Genomic DNA, 20,194 nt, shown 5'->3' with positions numbered 1-20,194 from the left:
GGAAACATCTTCATCAGTTTGAAAACACGTGCTGCAAATGCACACAAGTGAACCGACAAAGATGCACAGCCAAATACAGACATGCACTGTGGCTCAGACCCAACACATGTGACACGCAGCAGACTTCAAAAACTTAAAAAGCCACAAAGCGTTGAACAGCGAGCATTTCCCAGCTGGGTTTGTCACTTTTCCTGTCATTTGGAAGCCTTCCTGTTGTTGTATTTGCCTATTAAAAAGAGCATTTGCATGCAATTTTCTCATGTAATATGCAGCAAATATGGCTGTTATATATGAATCATGTACATGTTATGTTGTATAATTATTATATTGCTAAAGTGGCCACTTTAATGAGTAAATCGTAATTTGAAACATATATATCTGATTAGATATAAAATACTGATATTCTGAGGGTAATGGTGAATACGTTGTTTTTATTTAAAGGCAGGCTCACTTTGTTTATATTTTAATTAGATGGCACAAATAAAATCCTGTTTCCACTGTCATGCAGGGATCCCATTTCTGCATATAAATAATTCAGATTGTACATGCTGGCAGGCCAAGAATAGATTCCTAAAATAACACAAGACAGGAGGGATGGAGGACGATAGGTTGTAGAAAAGAGTAAGTCCGAAGGGTCTGACAGTCAGAGAGCTTGGGACTTTGGCATCTCTCAGCACCTCAACATCCAGTCCTTCTTTGACCTGGGAAAGGAAGCAACTCTTGATACCATTACTGTGTTAGCCATGATTATGCCCACCATGCAGCCAAAATATGCCATCCTCCTGTTTGACGCTCAGATTTAACATGTTCCCCCTGTCATTCCCTGCTTCCTTTGCTGTCAGTCTGGTCTTGCTAAACTGAGCTGTCATATATTAAGAGACCCTTTCAGATTAGGATGCCAAAGAGCCTTGCAAAGCATCCCTTGCTCCAGCAGTCAAAGCAAGATGGTCAAAGTAGTGCTTCAAGGTTTCACTTTAACATTCAGGAATCAATTCCTGCTTCCAATCCAGCATATTAGGTTGATGTGAGCCAGCAGTCCAGGCAGGCAGCTGTCCAGGGCCATACCTTTCCCTAAAGCACATTGTGCCTGCATTGCTTCCCGATTCCCTGATAACATTAATGCCAGGCAGATGGTGCTGAACTAGTCCACACACTTTCTTAATATCAGAGTTGGAGGCTGGCCTCCTTTCTTAACCCCTACCAAATTTCTTGAAAATCTCCCATGGCTTTTAAGAGCAACAAAGTATTGACCCGCAATATCTTCCACATCAACAACAGTCAAGCCATTTCCCTCCCTAATGGTAGGAAAATCAATAGGTGACAAATGGATTTATTCATATTTCAAGCAATGTTTTGTCATATTTTTTGTTTTTCTGACAACTTTATTGCTGTAGGGGATGCTGAGCATAGGAGAATAAAATGTGCAATATAATAATGGGGAAAAAAAAGGGAAAGAAAACAGATCTGTGGACCGCTATCAGCTGTTGTCATTCTACAAGCAGTAACATCAGTTCCAGATGGGGATCTCTTCCTTATCACAACTCTTCGTTCCTGTCATTAGTCCAACTCAGAAGCTAATCTAGAATGAAAAGACAGTTTGGCCCTAAGTTCTCACCCACTAACCTCCTCTACCATCAAAGCATTCTTTGAAGTTCACATTCCTTAAAATTGGTTTAAGTGTCAGGTCAGAGCTTCAGCGGCCAAAGGTACAACAGTCATATGAAGGCCTGTTCCTCACTCTGCATACAGTGATCACTACTGCACCCTTTAGAAGGGACATTCTTCATGTTAAATGCAAAAAAGGTAATCAGGATGGCCTGCATTTGGACTTGACCACAAGATGAACCAAAGTGTCTGGGGCTATGCTCAAGCACATTTTTTTTTTATATGGAGTTCCGTTGCCAGTCATCCTTGACAATGCCAGTTCGCCTGATAGACTCATCATTGAGATGGGACCAGGGGAAAAGTCAAAGTGAGTGTGGAAGAAGAAGGCTAAAGGGAAGAAAAGGAAAACAAAGCACACTTTAGGGGATAGTATAAACCTTGTACAAATATCAGTGCAAGATCTAAGGGATGAAGTGGGAGAACCGAAATATAGTAAGGGTTTTGTTGTGTATGTGTGTGTTTTGTTTTGGTTGTTTTCCATTTGAAGAAACAAAGTAGAAAAAAATAAAATCTCACATGACGAGTTACCAGGGTCAGGCCATGGCAGTCAGAGTATTACCACATGTACACTTAAGGCAGCAGTGTTGTAACAACGGATCAGTCAGGAATGCACACAAGAATACTTATGAATAATGTTAAAACACCTTCTTCTTTGGCGTATCAAACCAAAGGTTACCCCAATCATCTTTTCAGCTGCTGCAGTTTTACAGCCCCAGAATGACTGCTTCTCTCTCCATTACCTCTGCACTTGTTTGACTGGCACATGGGTGGGAAGAGGGTGAATGGAGAACGGGCGGGTGGGTAATCACAGAACTGTGTGTCACAGTGAGTGCGTGCATGCTCACTGCGCTATTTGTCGTTTCAGCAGGTGAAATGGGAAAGGCAGGTGAGATGTGGCTCGGCCTAATTTAAAAGCCTCTTTACGGTGCCCATTGAACCAATGTTGGCATTCACTAATGGTGCATCACAAGCATGTTATCCAATCCTATTCCTCCTTGTCCTTACATCCTGTGTCCTTGTCTGATGTCATTGCTTTAATAGCTCCCAGAGCTGAAGTCACAGACAATATAGACATAACAAAAACACTGATGAATTATATGCTGATTTAATATTCCACTAAAAACTGTATATATATTTTTTTTCCCCTGCAGGCATTCTAATCTCTCTTTAATCCACTGCTCCCATATCCGTGCCTGAATCATTTGGTTGGAGCAAGTGTCCTTTCCAGTCTAGTGGTACCATGGCGCGGTGATTTAAGTGAAGTGACTGACAGTGAGAGAGACAGAGGGTGCTATGAGAGGCTAATGGAGTTAAAATACTGAGATGAAGAGATAGAGGGAAAGAGTGATTGGAAGGACAGACATGGCGAGCGAGCTGAGTTACAGGTACTGTAATGAATATAGATCTAATTTTGTTTTCTCAGTAACTTTGTTTCATGTTTCACTAACTTTATGATCCTGCGTCTGGTTTATACTTTGCAGAGCCTAAACATCCTCCAAAATCTAATATTGTTTTCACACATCAAGCCTAATGTGTAAAACTCTGATTACATATTAAAAAAATATTAAAATACATGAGCTGACATTTTTATTCATCTGGAAGTGGCATATTGTTATATTCAATTTCCCCACACAAAAGTGCTCCTCTAACATTTTCAGAGTGAAATTGTACTGATGTACAATTACAGTGACAGGACTGCATATATTTTGACTTCTCTTTAATACTGACTGAAAAGGCATTTTCTTTGTGTTCATATCCCGAGGTAGAAAATGCTCTTGTCTCTTTCTTTGTCACCACTTTTTTTTTTTTTTTTTGTCTTCTTGTGTTTTCCAATTTTCTTTGTCACTCTTAATTTTTTTTCACGGTCCCAGTCATGAGAAATCCAAGGTTACCGTCAATTTATAATAATCAATAAAAAAGACAATAACATATTTATAAAGAGAGATATATCCTTATACATACAAAACCCACTTGAAAATAATATAAATGTGTAAACACTTTATAAATGTAAACCTGTTAATTTAGATCAAAACAGCTATTAGCTCTTAACACCTAACAACTGTAAACAGTTGGGTTGTGCTCACAACTCTGTCTATTAGGGAAGTCTGCATGTACACTTAGTGTTTGTGTGTATTTAAATGGGCCAATATCTGTTACTCATACACAAACATTTTTTTTTTTCTCTTCTGTCAGTTTTTCTTTACAGCAAAGCTCCTAATAGGCTTTTGCTTCTCTCAGTGAACAAACAGGACATTTTCTTTCCACATGGAGTGCATGGGAGCAAAGGTCTCACAAAATTGGGGCACAGAATTCAGGGCTGGGAAGAGGCCAGACAGTGAAGAAAGGAGAGCAAATCTAACTCCACTGCTGGCCAGAAAATGATCAAAACATCCAAGAAAGCTATCCCAGAAATCTTCTGCTAAAAGCAATTGTTTATTTGTAATTAACTTGTACACTAACCTGTATACCGCAGTGCACAACATCATAACTAACACAATGTTGAGAGTGAAACCTACATCCGTGATGTATTAGTGTTACGTGTGCATATGTGTACAAATTTCCCTGCATGCATGCGTCTGCAGTCTTTAGTCTTTAATCTCCTCCCATCTGCTAGTGGACCTCCTCTCCCTGTTCAGAGGCCTGCCATGCCCCTGCCTGATCTGCCAAGTCTGACCTCACTGTGTATATGTGTATGTGTAGGTGACTGTGTGAGTGAGAGTGTGTGTGGGTTACTTGATGAGCTTGGTTCGTTATGAAGTGGTATCATTAAAGCAGGGAGAAGAAGCAAACGGGTGATTGCAGTGATTTGGCAAAGGTTGCAAAGACTCTGTCGTCCAATCAGAGCCTTTGCCTGGCCTCCTCCAGCTCCACTGCAATCACAGAGCACCAAGTCCGTGGAGAGCAGGCACACACTTATGCTCACTCAAATTGACACATCAGTTTATCAGCCGCAGGTATGGGTTTGGCATTGCTATTATCAGCTTAAATTGTGGGAATATACCATACTGCTAGAAGATATCTCAGTGGGTGTTCATAGAGGTCTTCTAATAGGGAACATTTTTGTTCATAATTATTCATATGTTGAATTTCTATGGCAAGAAAAAAATCTGTATTCAAAATCTAAAAACACACACACACACACACACACACAGAGGGAGAGAGCTAGAGAGAGAGAGAGAGAGAGAGTACAATAATTGCCTGCTGCTAAAGAGGTTAGTACAGAAACCACTTTTTCATGATGTATTGCAGACAGGCTGTTTTTAAGTGAAGGAAGTGAAATGGCCAAGGTCTAATGTACATTTATTGAATAAAATAAATAGCTTATGATTAATACCATCTAAATTTCACGGTCCAAATTACTCAGTGCAGATACCGTTTGGACTATACTCCAAAAGAAAGAATCAAATTTAAGCACAACTAACACAACAAATCATGCAAAACATTGTTGTATCAAGAGGACATTTTTGAATAACAGAATATAAACTGTTTAAGTGGCTTAATGATGAAAGACAATCATTTAGCCTGTCTCAGTCTCTTGCGTCAGTACTTTTTTCTGTTTTAGTGACATTGATACATGGGATTGCAGTATGTATTACGTCTTAAATAAACACTGACGCTGAACTGTTGTATATTATCTAGAGTTCTAGTGTGTTCAAAGGGTACTGAGGGAAAAGAATGGAGAACAAAGGGGGGTCAAAGAGAGAGAAAAAAAGGGAGAATGAAATACAAAGTGTAGAGAATTGAGTACTAAATTGACCTGGGGTCTGTGTGTCCCCAAAGAGGTGGAGTTGCTGTAATGAGAATGGCATACCAGATGCATACGAGGGCCGTCTCTTCCCTATCCTCATCCCTCTCTCAAAGAAGACAAGTTTGTTTCTCAAGGTGATTGTTGCAGTGATAAGGGAGAGGGTGTTATTAAGGGTGACAGCGAAGGGGCTGAGAGGCAGTGGCTGACTGGATAACCTTGTCCCCATCCCCGCCTCGCTTCCTTCTTCATGAGCATCTCCACCACTGGCCTGCCTGCCTGCTTGCTTGCTCGTCTGAACGCAATTGCTGGCTGGGAATTACCTCCCGGCCCCAGGAAACTAAACATGATTCTGACCTTTCCTTTCCTGTGTTCAACAGTAACCTTTGCTGATCCGCCCCACGCTTACAAGACCATTGCAATGAGCAAGGACAGAATGGAAGGGATTTTTTTTTTTTAAGAGAAAGGATGATGTGTGGTTAGCAGAATTTATGTATGCATGAATATTTGTAGGCAAGTACAAAGTGTAGATGAAATACACAAAGCCTGAAACACTTGTACAATCAAAAAAAAAAAAAACCCACTACAGTTAAGAACTGCTAAGGGTTTCAGTTTCAATTTATGTTTATGGTGCTTGTACTTTTTTAGTTTGTGATGTATTTCTGAAAAGGTGTTCCTGCTGTTTTGTCTGTTGTCTGTGGGCTAGTGATGCTTTCATTTGTGCATATGCTGACTGAATATCGCAGAAGCTGCCATATAGTGTATTTGGTTGGAGGGGGGGGGGGGGGGGGGGGGGGGAGCATGAGATACCGTGTTGCAGAAATACTCATACTTTTCAACTAGCCTAAATCATTAATATCACTCTCACTCTGTTGTTCTTTGCTTTGTCAGCAAGTTTTGCATTGGTATTATCATAGTAGTTTGTAAGATAAGGCTAATTGATCTCACCTACCCAGTGTATTAGTGAATTGTTGTGCTACTTCTTCCACTGAGCTGCATAACTCCTACAGCCTCAGCAAAATCTGACCCACAGGAGCAAAGCACCTACCCTATAGGAAATTTAATTTCATCAATCTTTTCCTCTCTCTCTCTCTCTCTCTCTCTCTGTGCTCTCCTGCCTTCTCTCTCCTTGTCTGTCATTCGTAAACCTAATTCACACCACCCCTCCTCTTCAAAACAACCCAGTTCGTGCTGATGTGAGGGTAAATGTAAGAGCTTACGGGCAGTGTGACCTGAACATCCCAGGCAGGCTTGGTGGAGTTGGCTGACTGAAACTCTTGGTGAGCCAAGGCCTGTATATCAGTATTGTTGTGTAAGAGCACCAGGAGGGGATTTGGACAAGGAGTTTGAGCTCTGAATGTGTGACCCAGAGCTGACTTTACTATTGGATTAGCTCACCCTGATCCCCACAACCTCTGAACATGCTCCCTACTATTTCAAGATCTCTCCATTTATGCCCAGCCAAGCACATTGTGACCAGTAATCTATAGTTTTTTCTTCTCTCCAAAGGGAGAAGATATACTGTCAGCTTTTTGCTTTGCCCCTATCAACCCCTCCCTCCATCGCACTGGTTTAGCCATACTTTTCTCTATTTTTGCACTTGGTCTCTCTCTCGCTTTCTCTCTCTCTCTCTCTCTTCCACTTCTATATCTCAGAACACATTCCTATTGTCCACCTCTCTAATTTTGCTGTTTCTTTTTTTTTTTCACAACCGATTTCTCTTTCTCTAACTACCCTCTCTCGCCTTCATTCCTCCTCACTTTTCTAAAGGGATCAGTAGAGCTTAGAGGCCTTCCTGTTGGTTCGATACTAAGCTCCTCTGACATAGGGAACTTGTCTCTCTAGTAAAAACAAAAAAGAAGAAGAAGAGCACTACTTATGTTTAATACATGGGCTACTGTGTTGTCTTGTAGTGCCAGATAAATTTATCATTAAAAAAACTGAGCACAGAACAACAACAGTGCATGTACCCTGCACTCTCAACCTAGATCCCTAATCTTCTTTTTTTCTCATCAATTTAAATTTTACTTATTTCCCTTGTTCTGGTTCTCTTTCTTCTCTCTCTCTCTTTGTTCCGTCAACATCTCAGCGATCCGCAGCAAACCTTTTCATTGCCCTTCGGTTGAGTAAAACATTACAAACAAAACGCAATGCTGCTGCTAGGCCCACAACAGAAAAAAAAAAACAAAAGAAAAAAAAAAAAACAGCTCATGAAAAGATAATAGATCCATGCCATTCAACATATGTGTACACCGTGAGAGTCTCCATGTAAATATGTAACCCTATACTGGGCACGACCCTTGTGTGCATATGTGTTCCTATTAATATGTACATCCAACTTCCTACTGAGTGTGTGTTTGCATGAGAGAGAGAAAACGTGCATGTGTGTTAGAGCTGCATGGGTATGTATGTATGTATTTGCCTGTTTGTCCTCTCTGTGTGGGTGTGTGTGTGGGCGGCAGGCCTGCCTTGAAAATGCCAGAGACTGTTTCTAATCCAGGCCTCCTCAGTGGGCTGTAGCTCTAGCTGTGCCAGGCAGGCCTGCTGCAACACCAACAGAGCCCCAGCTGACAGCTCGCCTGCTCCTCTTTCTGCTTTCTGGACAATATTTGAGCTTAAAACTTTAACAGTAGGTTAAGCTGGAAAATAAGAAGAGCCACAAAGGAATATAAAAATGCAGCACTTGCACAGAAATATTCATTTTAGCCCGTGAGCAGAATGGAGCTTTTAAAAAAGGGTGATACAAAAGACAAAATCAATGAACTGACAGTCTACAAAGAAAGAAAAACACTAAGGGGCAGATAGTAATGATGGAATGCTAAAAGACAAGCTGCTGGTAAAAGGTTTAGGATGAAATCAAAGCGGTTAAAGCTGATTTATCTTGCCTAAGAACGCCAAGCTCTCTAAGGAGGGACTGAGCAGCCTTTCAAAAATGAAATATCAGCAGCAGACAGTGCCAGTCATCAGTGCCATGTGTGATGGAAAATCAATCTATTTCATATCAGAGACCTGCGAGGGAAAAATGAGAGAGACAGGTCCCTGCTGCCTCCTTGCTGTGCCTCTTTAAACGTCACCCCAACAGAAACATCCCAGAACGATCTGCGTCATCAGTGACGGAGACATTCACAGTGCTGGTGGCTCAATGTGTAACGGCTGCTGTTCTGCTAGATTAGGTAGGTGATTGGCCATTAATATTCATTTCACAGTGTGTCTTTGTTAGGTGGCAGCAGGGGCTGACAGAGTGTTTGGAAGGATTTACTCTACCATATATATTTCTATAGTGCAGTGCAGTTTCCTGATATGGATTTTGTCAAGCTACCTACTGGCTGAGTCTTCTTTAATTCTCAGAAATTTGTTATTAATGTCAAACAAAAGTTGAATGCTCCATAAAAAAAATAAAAAAAAATGAAGTTCAGTTTTGATCAGATCTCCAAGAGTCATCAAATATTTAGTGGAATTAGGAGATGTTCTACTGCATTCCTGTGTAAGGTAATTTCAGGTTTTACTGCAATAATAATCAGAGATACTGCACTGTTCTCGCCTGGGCCTGTCTGGTCTTAATAACAGCAGAGAGTTCCTCCCACAGAAGCGGAGGTCCAGCAGGCATAAAACCACAGTAACAGGTCTTTCCTCATGGATGGAAACCTGGTGCAGGTGATCTGAAACTGTCCTTCTCATAATGAGATTAAAGGGACTAATTAGGATGACTGTGTGTTTTAGTGTGACAGTGTTGCACTGAGGAATATGGTGCCCCCTATCGGACTAGCAGTGTGGCCCCTGAGAGAGCAGGCCACGCTGAGTCTGTCCCTTGTGTCCCTCCCTCCACTGCACTGAGAGGCTAATTAATATTTTTTTTGCATCTGCTCTCCAGCTCCTGTACACTATGCTGACTTGTATCCCAGAAATTATTGATCTAGATTCTGGCAAAGGCTGACAGATAAGGATCAAAAATAACAAATAATAATAGTAATAATAATAATAATATAGGCAGTTTTGACAGTAAATGTAGCAGTGATTACAGGAACATCAGAATCACAGCGAATAAGATGATAAAGCTTGTAAAAGGTAGGCCATGGAGGATCATAAGCAGCACAGGCTATTAGCTAACATAAATTATCTTTGGCCAATAATTACGAAGGAAAGAATTCAGGACAGCAGATTAGAAGAAGACGAATGGCAGATTTTAAAATGACAGTCAGATTGTTCCCCTTAGTATAAACTATGTCTTCCCCCTTTCACTGCTATCCTAACCCGTTAAAGTCACGCTTGTGTTTGATTGCCCCTGTGGTGGCACTCTGACCTGTTCATTAAAATGATGTGCAACTCTCAGATCTGTTCCAGCACTCATTTGTTCCTCAGTTGGGTTCCCCACGGCTGGCCACTAAGAAGACCCCATACTGACCAAAGTGCCCTGGGAGCTCTAAACCCACCTACTCACAACCAAGTAAAAGAGAACAGCTGAGTGTCATTGTTAATGTGGACACACGGCACCACAATGGCAAAATCAATGGAGATATAGGGGACATCAATCTTGACAGCACAAAGACCCTTTTGCTTGTCTCACCAGTCCTGTAAATGTTTTAGAGAAGGAGGAAGATGACATAAAATGAAAGAAAGAAAGAAAGAGAAAGAAAGAAAGGAAGAAAAAGAAAGAAAAGGAAAGAAAAGGAAAGAAAGAAAGAAAGGAAAAGAAAGGAAAGAAAGAAGAAAGAAAGAAGAAAGAAAGAAAGAAGAAAGAAAGAAAGAAGAAAGAAAGAAAGAAAGAAAGAGAAAACATGGGGGCTGACAGTGATCTTTATTGGCCTTTCCTTCATTCATCTCAAGGGGTTATGCTGTCCTTTGAAGATTCTGCATGTGACAGGCAGCCAAGTGGCCAGCAATCCTAATTCACCCAAAACAGGCAGGGGTTTTTAGGTAAAGCCTCAGAAGTGCTGCACAGCAGCTGTACACATTTGGCATCATTTTTGCATTTTCTCTGCCTCTGTTTTTCCCTTCCAAATCTCTCTCTTTGCACCGGGATGAGATATAGTGAACAGCATCCCTCCTTTAAATAACAAAAAGGAACTTGCTTTGTTATGGGGTGACACATGAGATGCACACCAAATAATAACAGTGAGGTTTGTTGTCTCTGCCACCGACTTGAAGCATGCCTCCGCGTCCCATTAACATATATGCAGAGAGACAGTGAGTACATAAAAGCCCCCAAAAAATTGAAGAGATCAAAGAGGACAGAATTAAGGCCAAATAATGAGGATCTTGGCAAGAACCCTGCAAATTTATTGATTGTTTGGCAAGCGAAACAAGCTTCTGCTCCATTTTTCCTGTCCATACAATTTAATACTGTGATTTAAATGGACACGATGAAGCAGTGTAGGTTTTAACTGGACCGCTGCATGACTCTCGTTCCAGTACTGAGCCTAATACCGATCTAATTTACAGTGCAGTAATAATTGTATTCACAATAGGAAGCAGGAAAAGAGAGCTGGGCAAAGCTCACCACATGTACCCCTTCAGTGGCACATTCTTTAATCAGAAACAGCCAGTACAAAAGCATAGGCAGAATGAGACGATGAGCAATTAATCCATAAATCCAGAGTATTTGAATTACTATCAATAAAAAAAAAAAAAAAAAAGATTACAAACTGCTGCAAGACCAGTGACATGCAGCTGAATCAAGATTACATCAAACCTCTTGTTTGATGTCATGTAATGTTTTAAATCTACATTCACATAGTTTGGTTAAGCTATTTTGTTTGCACTGATCAAATTGCTTCCATATTGAATGGAGGTGCAACGACAAGAATGAAAGGGAATTGGGATAGGACAAAAAAAAATTGTGTTATTATTATTGCATTTAGAGCAGTGGAACAGATGAGATCAGAGGGGAAGAAATGAAAAGAATTAGCCTAGATAAGGCAGATGAAAAGAGGGACATGAATAAATGATGAAGAAAAGAAGACAACTACCTCCACGACTCTCACTGTCGGCTGGTTTCACCTGGATGGGGCGAGTCATCTGGAGGAGAGAAAAGAAAGAGTGTCAGCAAGGCTAGAGGTGGTAACTCAGGCTGTCGTTGCTGCATCAAAAGACCACAAACCAGCGATCACATGGCCCTAACTCCCATATGAACAGTTATTTTGCAATACTGATCAAAGTTCCTTGGCTGGAAAAGAAAACCGAAACACCATCATGCAACTAATTTGACTTGACACTATAGCGATTCTGGTGCCTGCTACTCAGCGAAAACAAAACAATCTAAGCTCTTATTCAAACACACACACAAAAAAACAAGTGTGTGTGTGTATGCGTCCAATCCTATTTGGGATTTTTCATGGCAGCTGCATGAAGAAGTTGAAGGGCTGCATATGTGTGTCTAAGTGAGAGAGACCAAGGCAGTCCTAATAAAAGTGAATCCAGCCACAGGAGGAGAGAGATCAATGCAGGCCTATTGATCCAGGCCCTTGGGCTGTGGAGAGTGTCTGGCTGGGAAGGATTCTCTGGTTAGGAGGCTCACTCTAATCCACTGGACCCTGATAAGAATGGCATTGCCTGGATTAGATGCCTCTGTCATCACAGTCTTTGTGTCACGCTCTCCTCCTTCCCCAATTTTACCTCTTTCTTTTTTCATTATTGTTGTTCAAGCTGAACAATTTTACCCGACTTTGGCAGATTTATTTGGAGGAAGAGTGAAAGATGTAGCTATGATTTGCAAAATGTTTGTCACAGCAGCAGCTGTTTTTAAATTGAATATATAACTCTTGCATGCTATTTATACACCCACTCGCACATATAATATGTATATATCCTGCAGCAGAGCATAAAGCTGATTTAACCACACACATCAAATGCATCACGCCCTCCTTTGACTGAATCAACAAATATCTCTAACAGCAAAAAGTCTAGATTATTTTTTTAAAAATGGGACCAAAAGTAGCCCAAACATGTTAAAAAGATTACTGAAATATAAAAGCAACCTCTTGAACCATTTGTAGATGCTATTTAAGCACTTGTCATTACTGGTGTAGTAGTCAAATCACTAGAAAACCACCCAGCACTGATATTTTTATAGACAGATATGTATATTTTAAACCATCGTTCTGTCATGTAGCTTTTTTTTTTTTTTTTTTTTTCCGTTCAATTCCAGAACATGGCTGAAAAGGTCAGATTTAAAGACAGGGCAGTCCAATAAAAGCATGACATGTTCAAGGAGAAACACCATAATGGGATTTTAAAATGTCTTAATAACATGCTGATATATGGGGCAGAGGCCCAGGCCTGATTCATTAAGTGCTAAACGTATCCATTTTCACCTTGAGGAACTGAGTAACCTTCCCTAGCTGAAATTATTCCATAAATTTACCCATCGTAAATAATAACTAGAACCAGCTAAGACTTTGTAGGAAAACAGAGATGATGTTATCCTTGTGAAGGTTGTGGTTTCAGCTTCTTGTGTCTTGGGCAGCTCCTCATCCCTCTCCCTGTCCATCTACAAGTGCTTCCTTTTCCTTGCATAACATGAGCAAAGTAGCACTACAGTATGCTAATGCCAAGCCACAGGGTGCACTGCTCCACAGCGTGTATGGATAGATTACAGAATCAACCGCAATACTATTGCACACGTTCAAAGCAACCTCTGAGACAGAAACACCTCTGAAATGGAGAAAGAAACAGCCGCAAGACAAATTCACAGATAAGTTAACAACCCTCGGCTCCTTCACAACAACACAGGAAATCTTTGAATTTGCCTTTGACGTGTCAAACGGACAAAAGATACTTCGATCCTGCCAGTTGATTTTTGTTCAAATGCATGATGGAGGAGGCCAAATCCGTGGCTGTGGCTCTACAATGCTATGATCTCAGCCATCTCTACAGGGTGCCTGTGTGTGGGAGGCAGTTCTCTAAAGCTAGTTACTGTTCAGCCTCCAACATGCCAGCTTAATGGTCTATTTATTTGCCCGAGAGCAATGCATTATGGTCCAGAACAGTCACAGCTGATGGCTCTCAGTTTGTTAAATTTCCCTTGAACACATAAAGAAAATCGTGTAATTCCAGCAGAAATTAAGTGCAAATTGTACACCCGTACTATTAACATGCTCACACATGCACAGACAAGGTAACTTAAGTTAAATTTATTAAGTACTAGTGTTGCCAATGAAACCATTGATTAACTCAGATACTTTAGGGCATCTTTTCACTATGTCCTTTAATGGCTGGAGCTTGTAGGTTCTTGACACACTACAAAAAAAAACTGAGCGAAGGAGTAACTGATGCTTTTCTACAAATAGGTCTGAAGTATAATATTCTCTCTTTTATCTATTAATAACTATGGGGGGAGTGATCAGGTGAGGGGGTCAAATGAAAGTACCAGACAAAACAAAAGGGTAAGCTTTTTGAAAAAGGTAACAAGAGATGGAGAAAGTTGTAAGAAAAGTACAGTACCGTAGGGAGAAAGAGTGAAGGAAAAAAAATGCCTGCAGCTCTTAGATAAGATTGCCTCTCTGCTGAGTGCCATTTCTGCTGCTCTGACTCCACTTTCCTGTCTTTCACTTTCAAACACACAATGAAAAAAAAAAAGAACCCCAGAACACCTGCACTATGCAAACACTGTGTATTTACAGCACAAATTAACCACCTGCTTCCTTATGCCACCCTCTGCTGAAATGTACTGTTTGCATTTTGTGGGACATCAATTATAATTTAGCCAAATGGCAAAATGATGAAAATGCATTTTGAACTTGAACAAATATTGGGAGAGAAAACTTTAATTTGGCTGCTACATCTTTCAGTGGATATATTTGTGGAGGGCAAATAATCTCTTATACCCATTGTTCCTTTAATTTCTTTTTTCAGAATTTGTTTATTATTATTTTTGTTTCTAGATTTTAAAAAAATCTTTAATCAAGTGCAATTTATTGTTTAATGTGTTTTGTGTCTCCCATAAAATCATTGTTACACTAATTTCATCACTGTATAAAAATGCATTTGCAGTAAGATAAAAGTTAGAAACAACAGCAAAATGCAAAACTATTAAAATAAAAAAAAAAAGTAATGTGAAAAACGTGTGGTAATGATCTTCAAAAACTTTGGTGAATACCTTCTGGTGACGGTCCAAAAAATATTTTTATACTGTGTTGAAGGAAAGACAAAGACTTCCTTATTTGTCATGGTTTTCACAGTTCTTTACATATTTTGAATCTAAGAGGCCATTACCAGGAATATGTGAAAGTAATCTGAATGTGTTTGACTGAAATAAATAAATAAGCTCCACTCAGGTCCACTCAAAATCAAACAGGGTTTTTGGTTTTTCCAGTAAAAGCCCTGGTCTTTCTCCATTTCCCATTCCACACACTGCGTTGCTCTAAGGGCTTTGACAAATCTATATGCTTTCATTGAACCGCCTCATTTGCCCAGTTAAGCCCCCAGTCAGCTGAATTAAAGCTTTTAACACTAGTATGTTGCTGTGCTATAAGGAGGGTCAGATGGAAACCCCGGGGCTTACAGAACATAATGTAGTGTGCACTTTGCCTGTAACATACACACATACCCAGCTGGTTTGTCTGTTCATTAGCCTTCAAGACTCATGGTCAGCTATCCCTTTACATATATTGTTACAAATTTACAAAGTCATACACTTAAAGTGGACTATTCTTAGATCAACATATGAATATTACATACCATAGCAGTTCCATATCACACTTAAAATGTCACCTAGCATGGGTGTAATTTCTTTGTAAACCATTCCTATCCACCTCTGGGATCCAGACATTCCATTGTCTGATTTCAAACTACACCACACAAGTCAGGCATGTGTAGTCAAGATTTTGTCAGTCAGTTGTCGGGAGGATTTGAAATCTACTGCTGGCACTATCTGCGACAGGAGTAAGTTCATAACTATCAGAGTTTAGCAGGACTGAGCAGTACGAAGCCCTATTCTCTAAATGCTGAAACCCCAGAGAGGGCCAGTGGGGAGACAATAATACTGCTTAAAAAAAAAAAAAAAAACTGGTGAAATTCCAGTGTAATTTTTTTTAACTTTCATATTAATCAAAAGAGATAAACGTGTACAACAGAAATAACACTGCAGTAAATCCTGTTTTGTTTTTTTAAGAAGCCAGTTCCTCAGTAGAAGCAGTCCTTTAAAAATAGTTATGCAACAGCTCTTACTTACAGGGCTGCAATAAAATAACTCAAATAGCCATACAATATGTGTGATGTCTTCTGGCTTTCATTCCAGTTTAATATAGAGTAATGTTTGTCCTGGGATCATTAATACGCATTAGTGGGCCATCAGAGCTCATACTGCTGCACTGCTCAGTAACAGGAGCATAAACAGCCCCCTTTCGACTGGGCCATCTCGGCTGATATAATTAATATTTCCAATTATTGATCTGAGGGAGTGCTGAGTGGTGACTGTCCGGGGGCCCCAGCTTCAGCTAATAAATCTGTACTGTATACAGTAGGAAGGAGAGCGTAGAGAGAAGGCGTGTAGTGTGTTACAGTTTTAAAGTGCTTAGTTGGAATCACAATAGTAGCTTATTTACAATAACAAATTAAAATTTAAAAGACCGACTTAAACTTAGTAATGAACCATTTCTTAGTTTTCTGAATTAACTGTACATGAAGAAACATCTCACCAGTTTTTTCCCCCCTAAAACAACCACCAGTCCTCAGATTTAGATACTGAAAGGCAAATCAGAGGTTTGGGAATTTTCCTGGATAAACTTTTTTTTTTTTCTTATCAGTGGTCAAGTCCTTGCTTTATTCCCATTACCATAAGTATCTATCCAAAAATGTAATGACTCAGAGACAAAATAAGACAATATATGTGGTTTCAAGCACATTAGATGTTGTGCGTCCAAATGCAAGACTCATGAGTAAAACAAACAAGTTTGAATGAAAGCTGAGAATTACTTACTAAGTCTAGGAACAAAACAATCCAAACAAAGAAACCCAGGACACCTACAATGGCATGAAGAACATGAGAAGAAGACACCAGAGAACCACAGAGAGAACACAAGGGCAAACAGCCAGACCCACAACTGACACAGGAAAAGGCAAGACTACCACCATACAAAAACCTCATTGGGCACAGGCGAAAAACAACTGAACACAGGGGAAACTCATTATTAAATAGAACAGGAAGTGAGTAGAACTCAGTCACAAAGCACATACATATACAAAACAGGACATGGAAATACTGAACAAAAAGAAATGCAAAGAAGGAGCTCAATTAAATAAACAGGAACCAAAACTTAAAAATCCAAGATTACACTCTTGTGCATCTCTGCTATTTTATCAAATACATATGCTTCTCTTCACATGTATGTAAATGCAGGGGCTTATATTCCTGTGCATTTAAGTGATTACTGCATTTTTCAATGAGGATAGACTGATGTGCTCATGCTGTATTACTTATGTGCGCATGTTCATACAGTATACTGTAGGTGTTTGAATGCACGTGGGAGAATGTTTGTGCAAATGACTTATAATTTGCCCATATGTGAAAATGTGCTGGCAGCAGCAGTGTGGTTGGTGGTCCTGATAAGAAGCATCAGTCAGTGCAGAGAAGATGGCAGCCAGTATAAGCTTTGGGATTCCTATCAGAACCAAAATGATTTAAAGCTCGAGGCACTGACATGGACTGACAGACACCTGCAAACCTCAGCTAGTTGATATCAGATTTGCAGGCAAGAAAAGTTCAACTCCATGAAGCTATATCCACTTTGAATATGAGAAAAAACCCCACAAACTTCATTATGATTTTTCTAAGTACAGAATATCATGTGTAGAGGATGCATTTCAATGCGAGTTTTGTGATTCAAAGATAACAATGTACGCTGCTCAAAGAGTGCAGTTTGTTTTTACTTTGTAGTTATTCTGAGGCTGAACAACTCATATTGGAACAAAATTGTTAATATCCATCTGTTACACTGAATGCTTCTTCTTGTAATACACCAATTAGCAATGAAGCCACAGCTAACTCACTAACATGTGCAATCTGTAGTACCATAACCACTAGCACCACTACAACATCTCTGATTAAGACCATTAGACCTTCTGTTGTCTGATGCCATCCAAGTTCCTGTTTATTTCTTCCCCCAAAACACTAACTGCCTCCCAGAAACTGCCTCCCAGCCTGAAGTCCATCTACCGAATGTTTTCCAAAAGACTTTCCAACCCTTTCTATTATCATAGCTTTAGTAGCTGAAGTGGTTGGCCAGCTGTCTGCCTGCTACAGCCCTCATTACACAGACAACAGAACTCAGCTCTCATCAAGATTTCATGAAGGTGAATGTCACACATCAGAAATACCTCATTTGTGGCACCCCATGACTCAGCAGACAGACATGCATGGCATGGATGTGTTGGTTCTCATCAGACTCTTAATTACTTCTGTAAAGAGTCTAATTAACCCAAAATACCATACAAAAATCTCAGTATCCACCTCTGAGTTTACTTATTACTACTACTACTCTGCACAGACATGGTCACTTGCTTTCACACCATGCTTGTCTGTCTAGTTGATTATGTCTTCCTGCTTTGTGGAGTATAAGCTCTCTAACAGTATTTGTATAAGAGACTCTGAGTCCTACAAGACTTGTGCAGTGGACTAGGGTATGTGGGTGATAGAAACAGTGTGCAATCATGAGGGGGAGTAGATAGGGGGATTGAGCTAATGCCTAAATCCTGTCCTACTGAGCCTGTAGCGGGGCGTCCAAGAGATAAAGAGAAACAGAAGGAGAGAGAAGTAAGAAACAGAGAGAGATGGGAAGACAGGGGGAGGAAAAGGATCTTAGAGGAGTGACAGAAAAGGAAAAAAACTAATGAAAATATGGGTGAGAAGATGCAGAGATTGAAAGAGAAGAGTGGGAGGGGATTTATTAAAAAGAGAAAAGAGAAACATTTTTTCCACGTCCCACCCCTCCTTCTCCTACACGTCCTGACTTATGAGCCACACTTTGATTATCAGGGGAAGGGCATCACTCCCAGACATCTTTGGCATGGCTGCTTTTCTAGCCCAGAGAGCTATTGACATGGTGTGTTACTGTAATGCGTGAAGCAGTGGGAGACTCATTGTAAATCTGTGTCAACAAATGCTGGAGCAGGAGCAAGCTCAATCTCTCTCTCTCTTTCTCTCTCTCTCTCTCTCTCTCTGTGTGTCTGCCTTGCTTTGCCTCTCTCTTGCATTTACCAACCTATCTAATGAATCTTATCTGCACAGCACACTGGAGGCTTAAGCTTTTGGTGGGCTCACATCTTTCCCACACACACAGACAGAATCTTTCTCTTTCTTATTCTGCTCGCTGTTTCATGTGGTTTACTCTCTTCAGTTCATTTTGAGGAACTGTCCTTAGAAAGATAAGATCATGACGACAGACCCAACCCAGTGGCTTCAGAGGGGCAACATCATGCCAATCCCAGCATGTGCCACAGAATGGGTCCGGAGTGAGCAGGAAGTAATGGAATGATAGAGGATGCGTGCCGTGACAGAATTACAGATCTGGATTTGTGTGAGGCTTTAATGCTTAAAGGTGCCCTTATGCACTGATGCCATGTTTCCTATCTGGCCACCGCTTTGATATTTGCTTTGAAGATTATGTCCTTCCTGACGGTCACTGAGTTACAGCTAAGGTGATGATGAACATAATCACATACTGGATGTTCACATGCAAGCACACTACTGCACACGCACTTCAGTTTAGACGATATGACGTTACATCCAGTAACAGCAGCATTTACCTTAATAACAGCGAATAAAACCCACTACTAATAAATAGCCTGCCTGTTCCAAAATTCTTTTATTCATTTTTTTATTTAATCCAGTGTAGATTATAGATATGAAGAGACACCAAAAATTATATTTGAAAGGAGCCCTGGTCAAGTGTGGGATTTGCTGTTGTTACTTTTGTCTTGCCCCTGTCCTCACTTGTCACAGCATTTGACCTCCCTGTGCTTTCAGCTGATGAAGCAAATAGTGAATATCTACTCTTGTCATAACTATATTATGAAAATATTTAGGTTTGATTTGTGTTGCACCCTGTTAACAGAAGTTAATGTACCAAATATGATATGACTATTCTATTCTGTAAAGCTTACAAAAGCTCCCATCTACCCAATGGCACACACACACACACACACACACACACACATCCTTAGCTGTATGTTTCCTGCATGTTTCCTTTACCCTCTGTGTTGAGCCCTGAATGCTCCTGCTGCTGTCACAGCAACTCCAGGATTGTGACAGATTACGGCCTGCTGCCCTGACCAATAGGCGCCAAGAAGTGTTGTCTGCCCACTGACTCATAATTCTTGGCATACCTATGCCGAGTTGACGTTTCTTTAATGGTCCCAAGACCTCCAGTAGGAATCTTGTCCTGAGCACTATGATTGCCTATTAGAAATTCACCAGCACCTGCATTTTTTCCTCCACTCCCTATGCTACCCTTCATAGAAAAAGAGAGCAACAGCAGAAGGTGAAGCCAGAGGAGGATAGAGATAGATGGAAGGAGGGATTTAGACAGGGACAGCGCCAAGCATGTTGGCTTTGGTTTGGAGAAAGGTGTGAGAGGAGCCAGAAACACAGAGACACACACACAAAAAAAAATGGAGCCTGAAAAAGAAACAGACCTATGAACAAACCTAACCTAGAAATGAAGAGAGCCTAACAATGCTTTCTTTAACTAATTGTTTTTTCTGAAGAATATCAATATGTTCTCCCTTAACCTTTTTTCCCCCTCCCTATTACAGTACATACTCTTTCATTCTACCCACTCTCCTCCCGAA

The 20,194-nt window shown here is 40.4% G+C and overlaps 1 protein-coding gene across 5 annotated transcripts in view; it reads right to left on the bottom strand.

Annotated features, from left to right (window-relative positions):
* Positions 1–20,194, bottom strand: part of celf5a (cugbp, Elav-like family member 5a) — a 174,574-nt gene that overhangs the window by 65,554 nt on the left and 88,826 nt on the right. For all 5 annotated transcript variants that reach the window (XM_030726977.1, XM_030726979.1, XM_030726981.1 and 2 more), the window contains exon 3: positions 11,377–11,425. In XM_030726977.1, coding sequence (XP_030582837.1) covers positions 11,377–11,425 — 49 coding nt within the window. The remainder of the gene's footprint in view (positions 1–11,376; positions 11,426–20,194) is intronic.

Source organism: Archocentrus centrarchus, chromosome 4, assembly GCF_007364275.1.
Source record: "Archocentrus centrarchus isolate MPI-CPG fArcCen1 chromosome 4, fArcCen1, whole genome shotgun sequence".
Lineage (NCBI taxonomy): Eukaryota > Metazoa > Chordata > Actinopteri > Cichliformes > Cichlidae > Archocentrus > Archocentrus centrarchus.
Note: the sequence above shows the minus strand (reverse complement) of the source record. Positions and strands in the feature narration are given on the sequence as shown.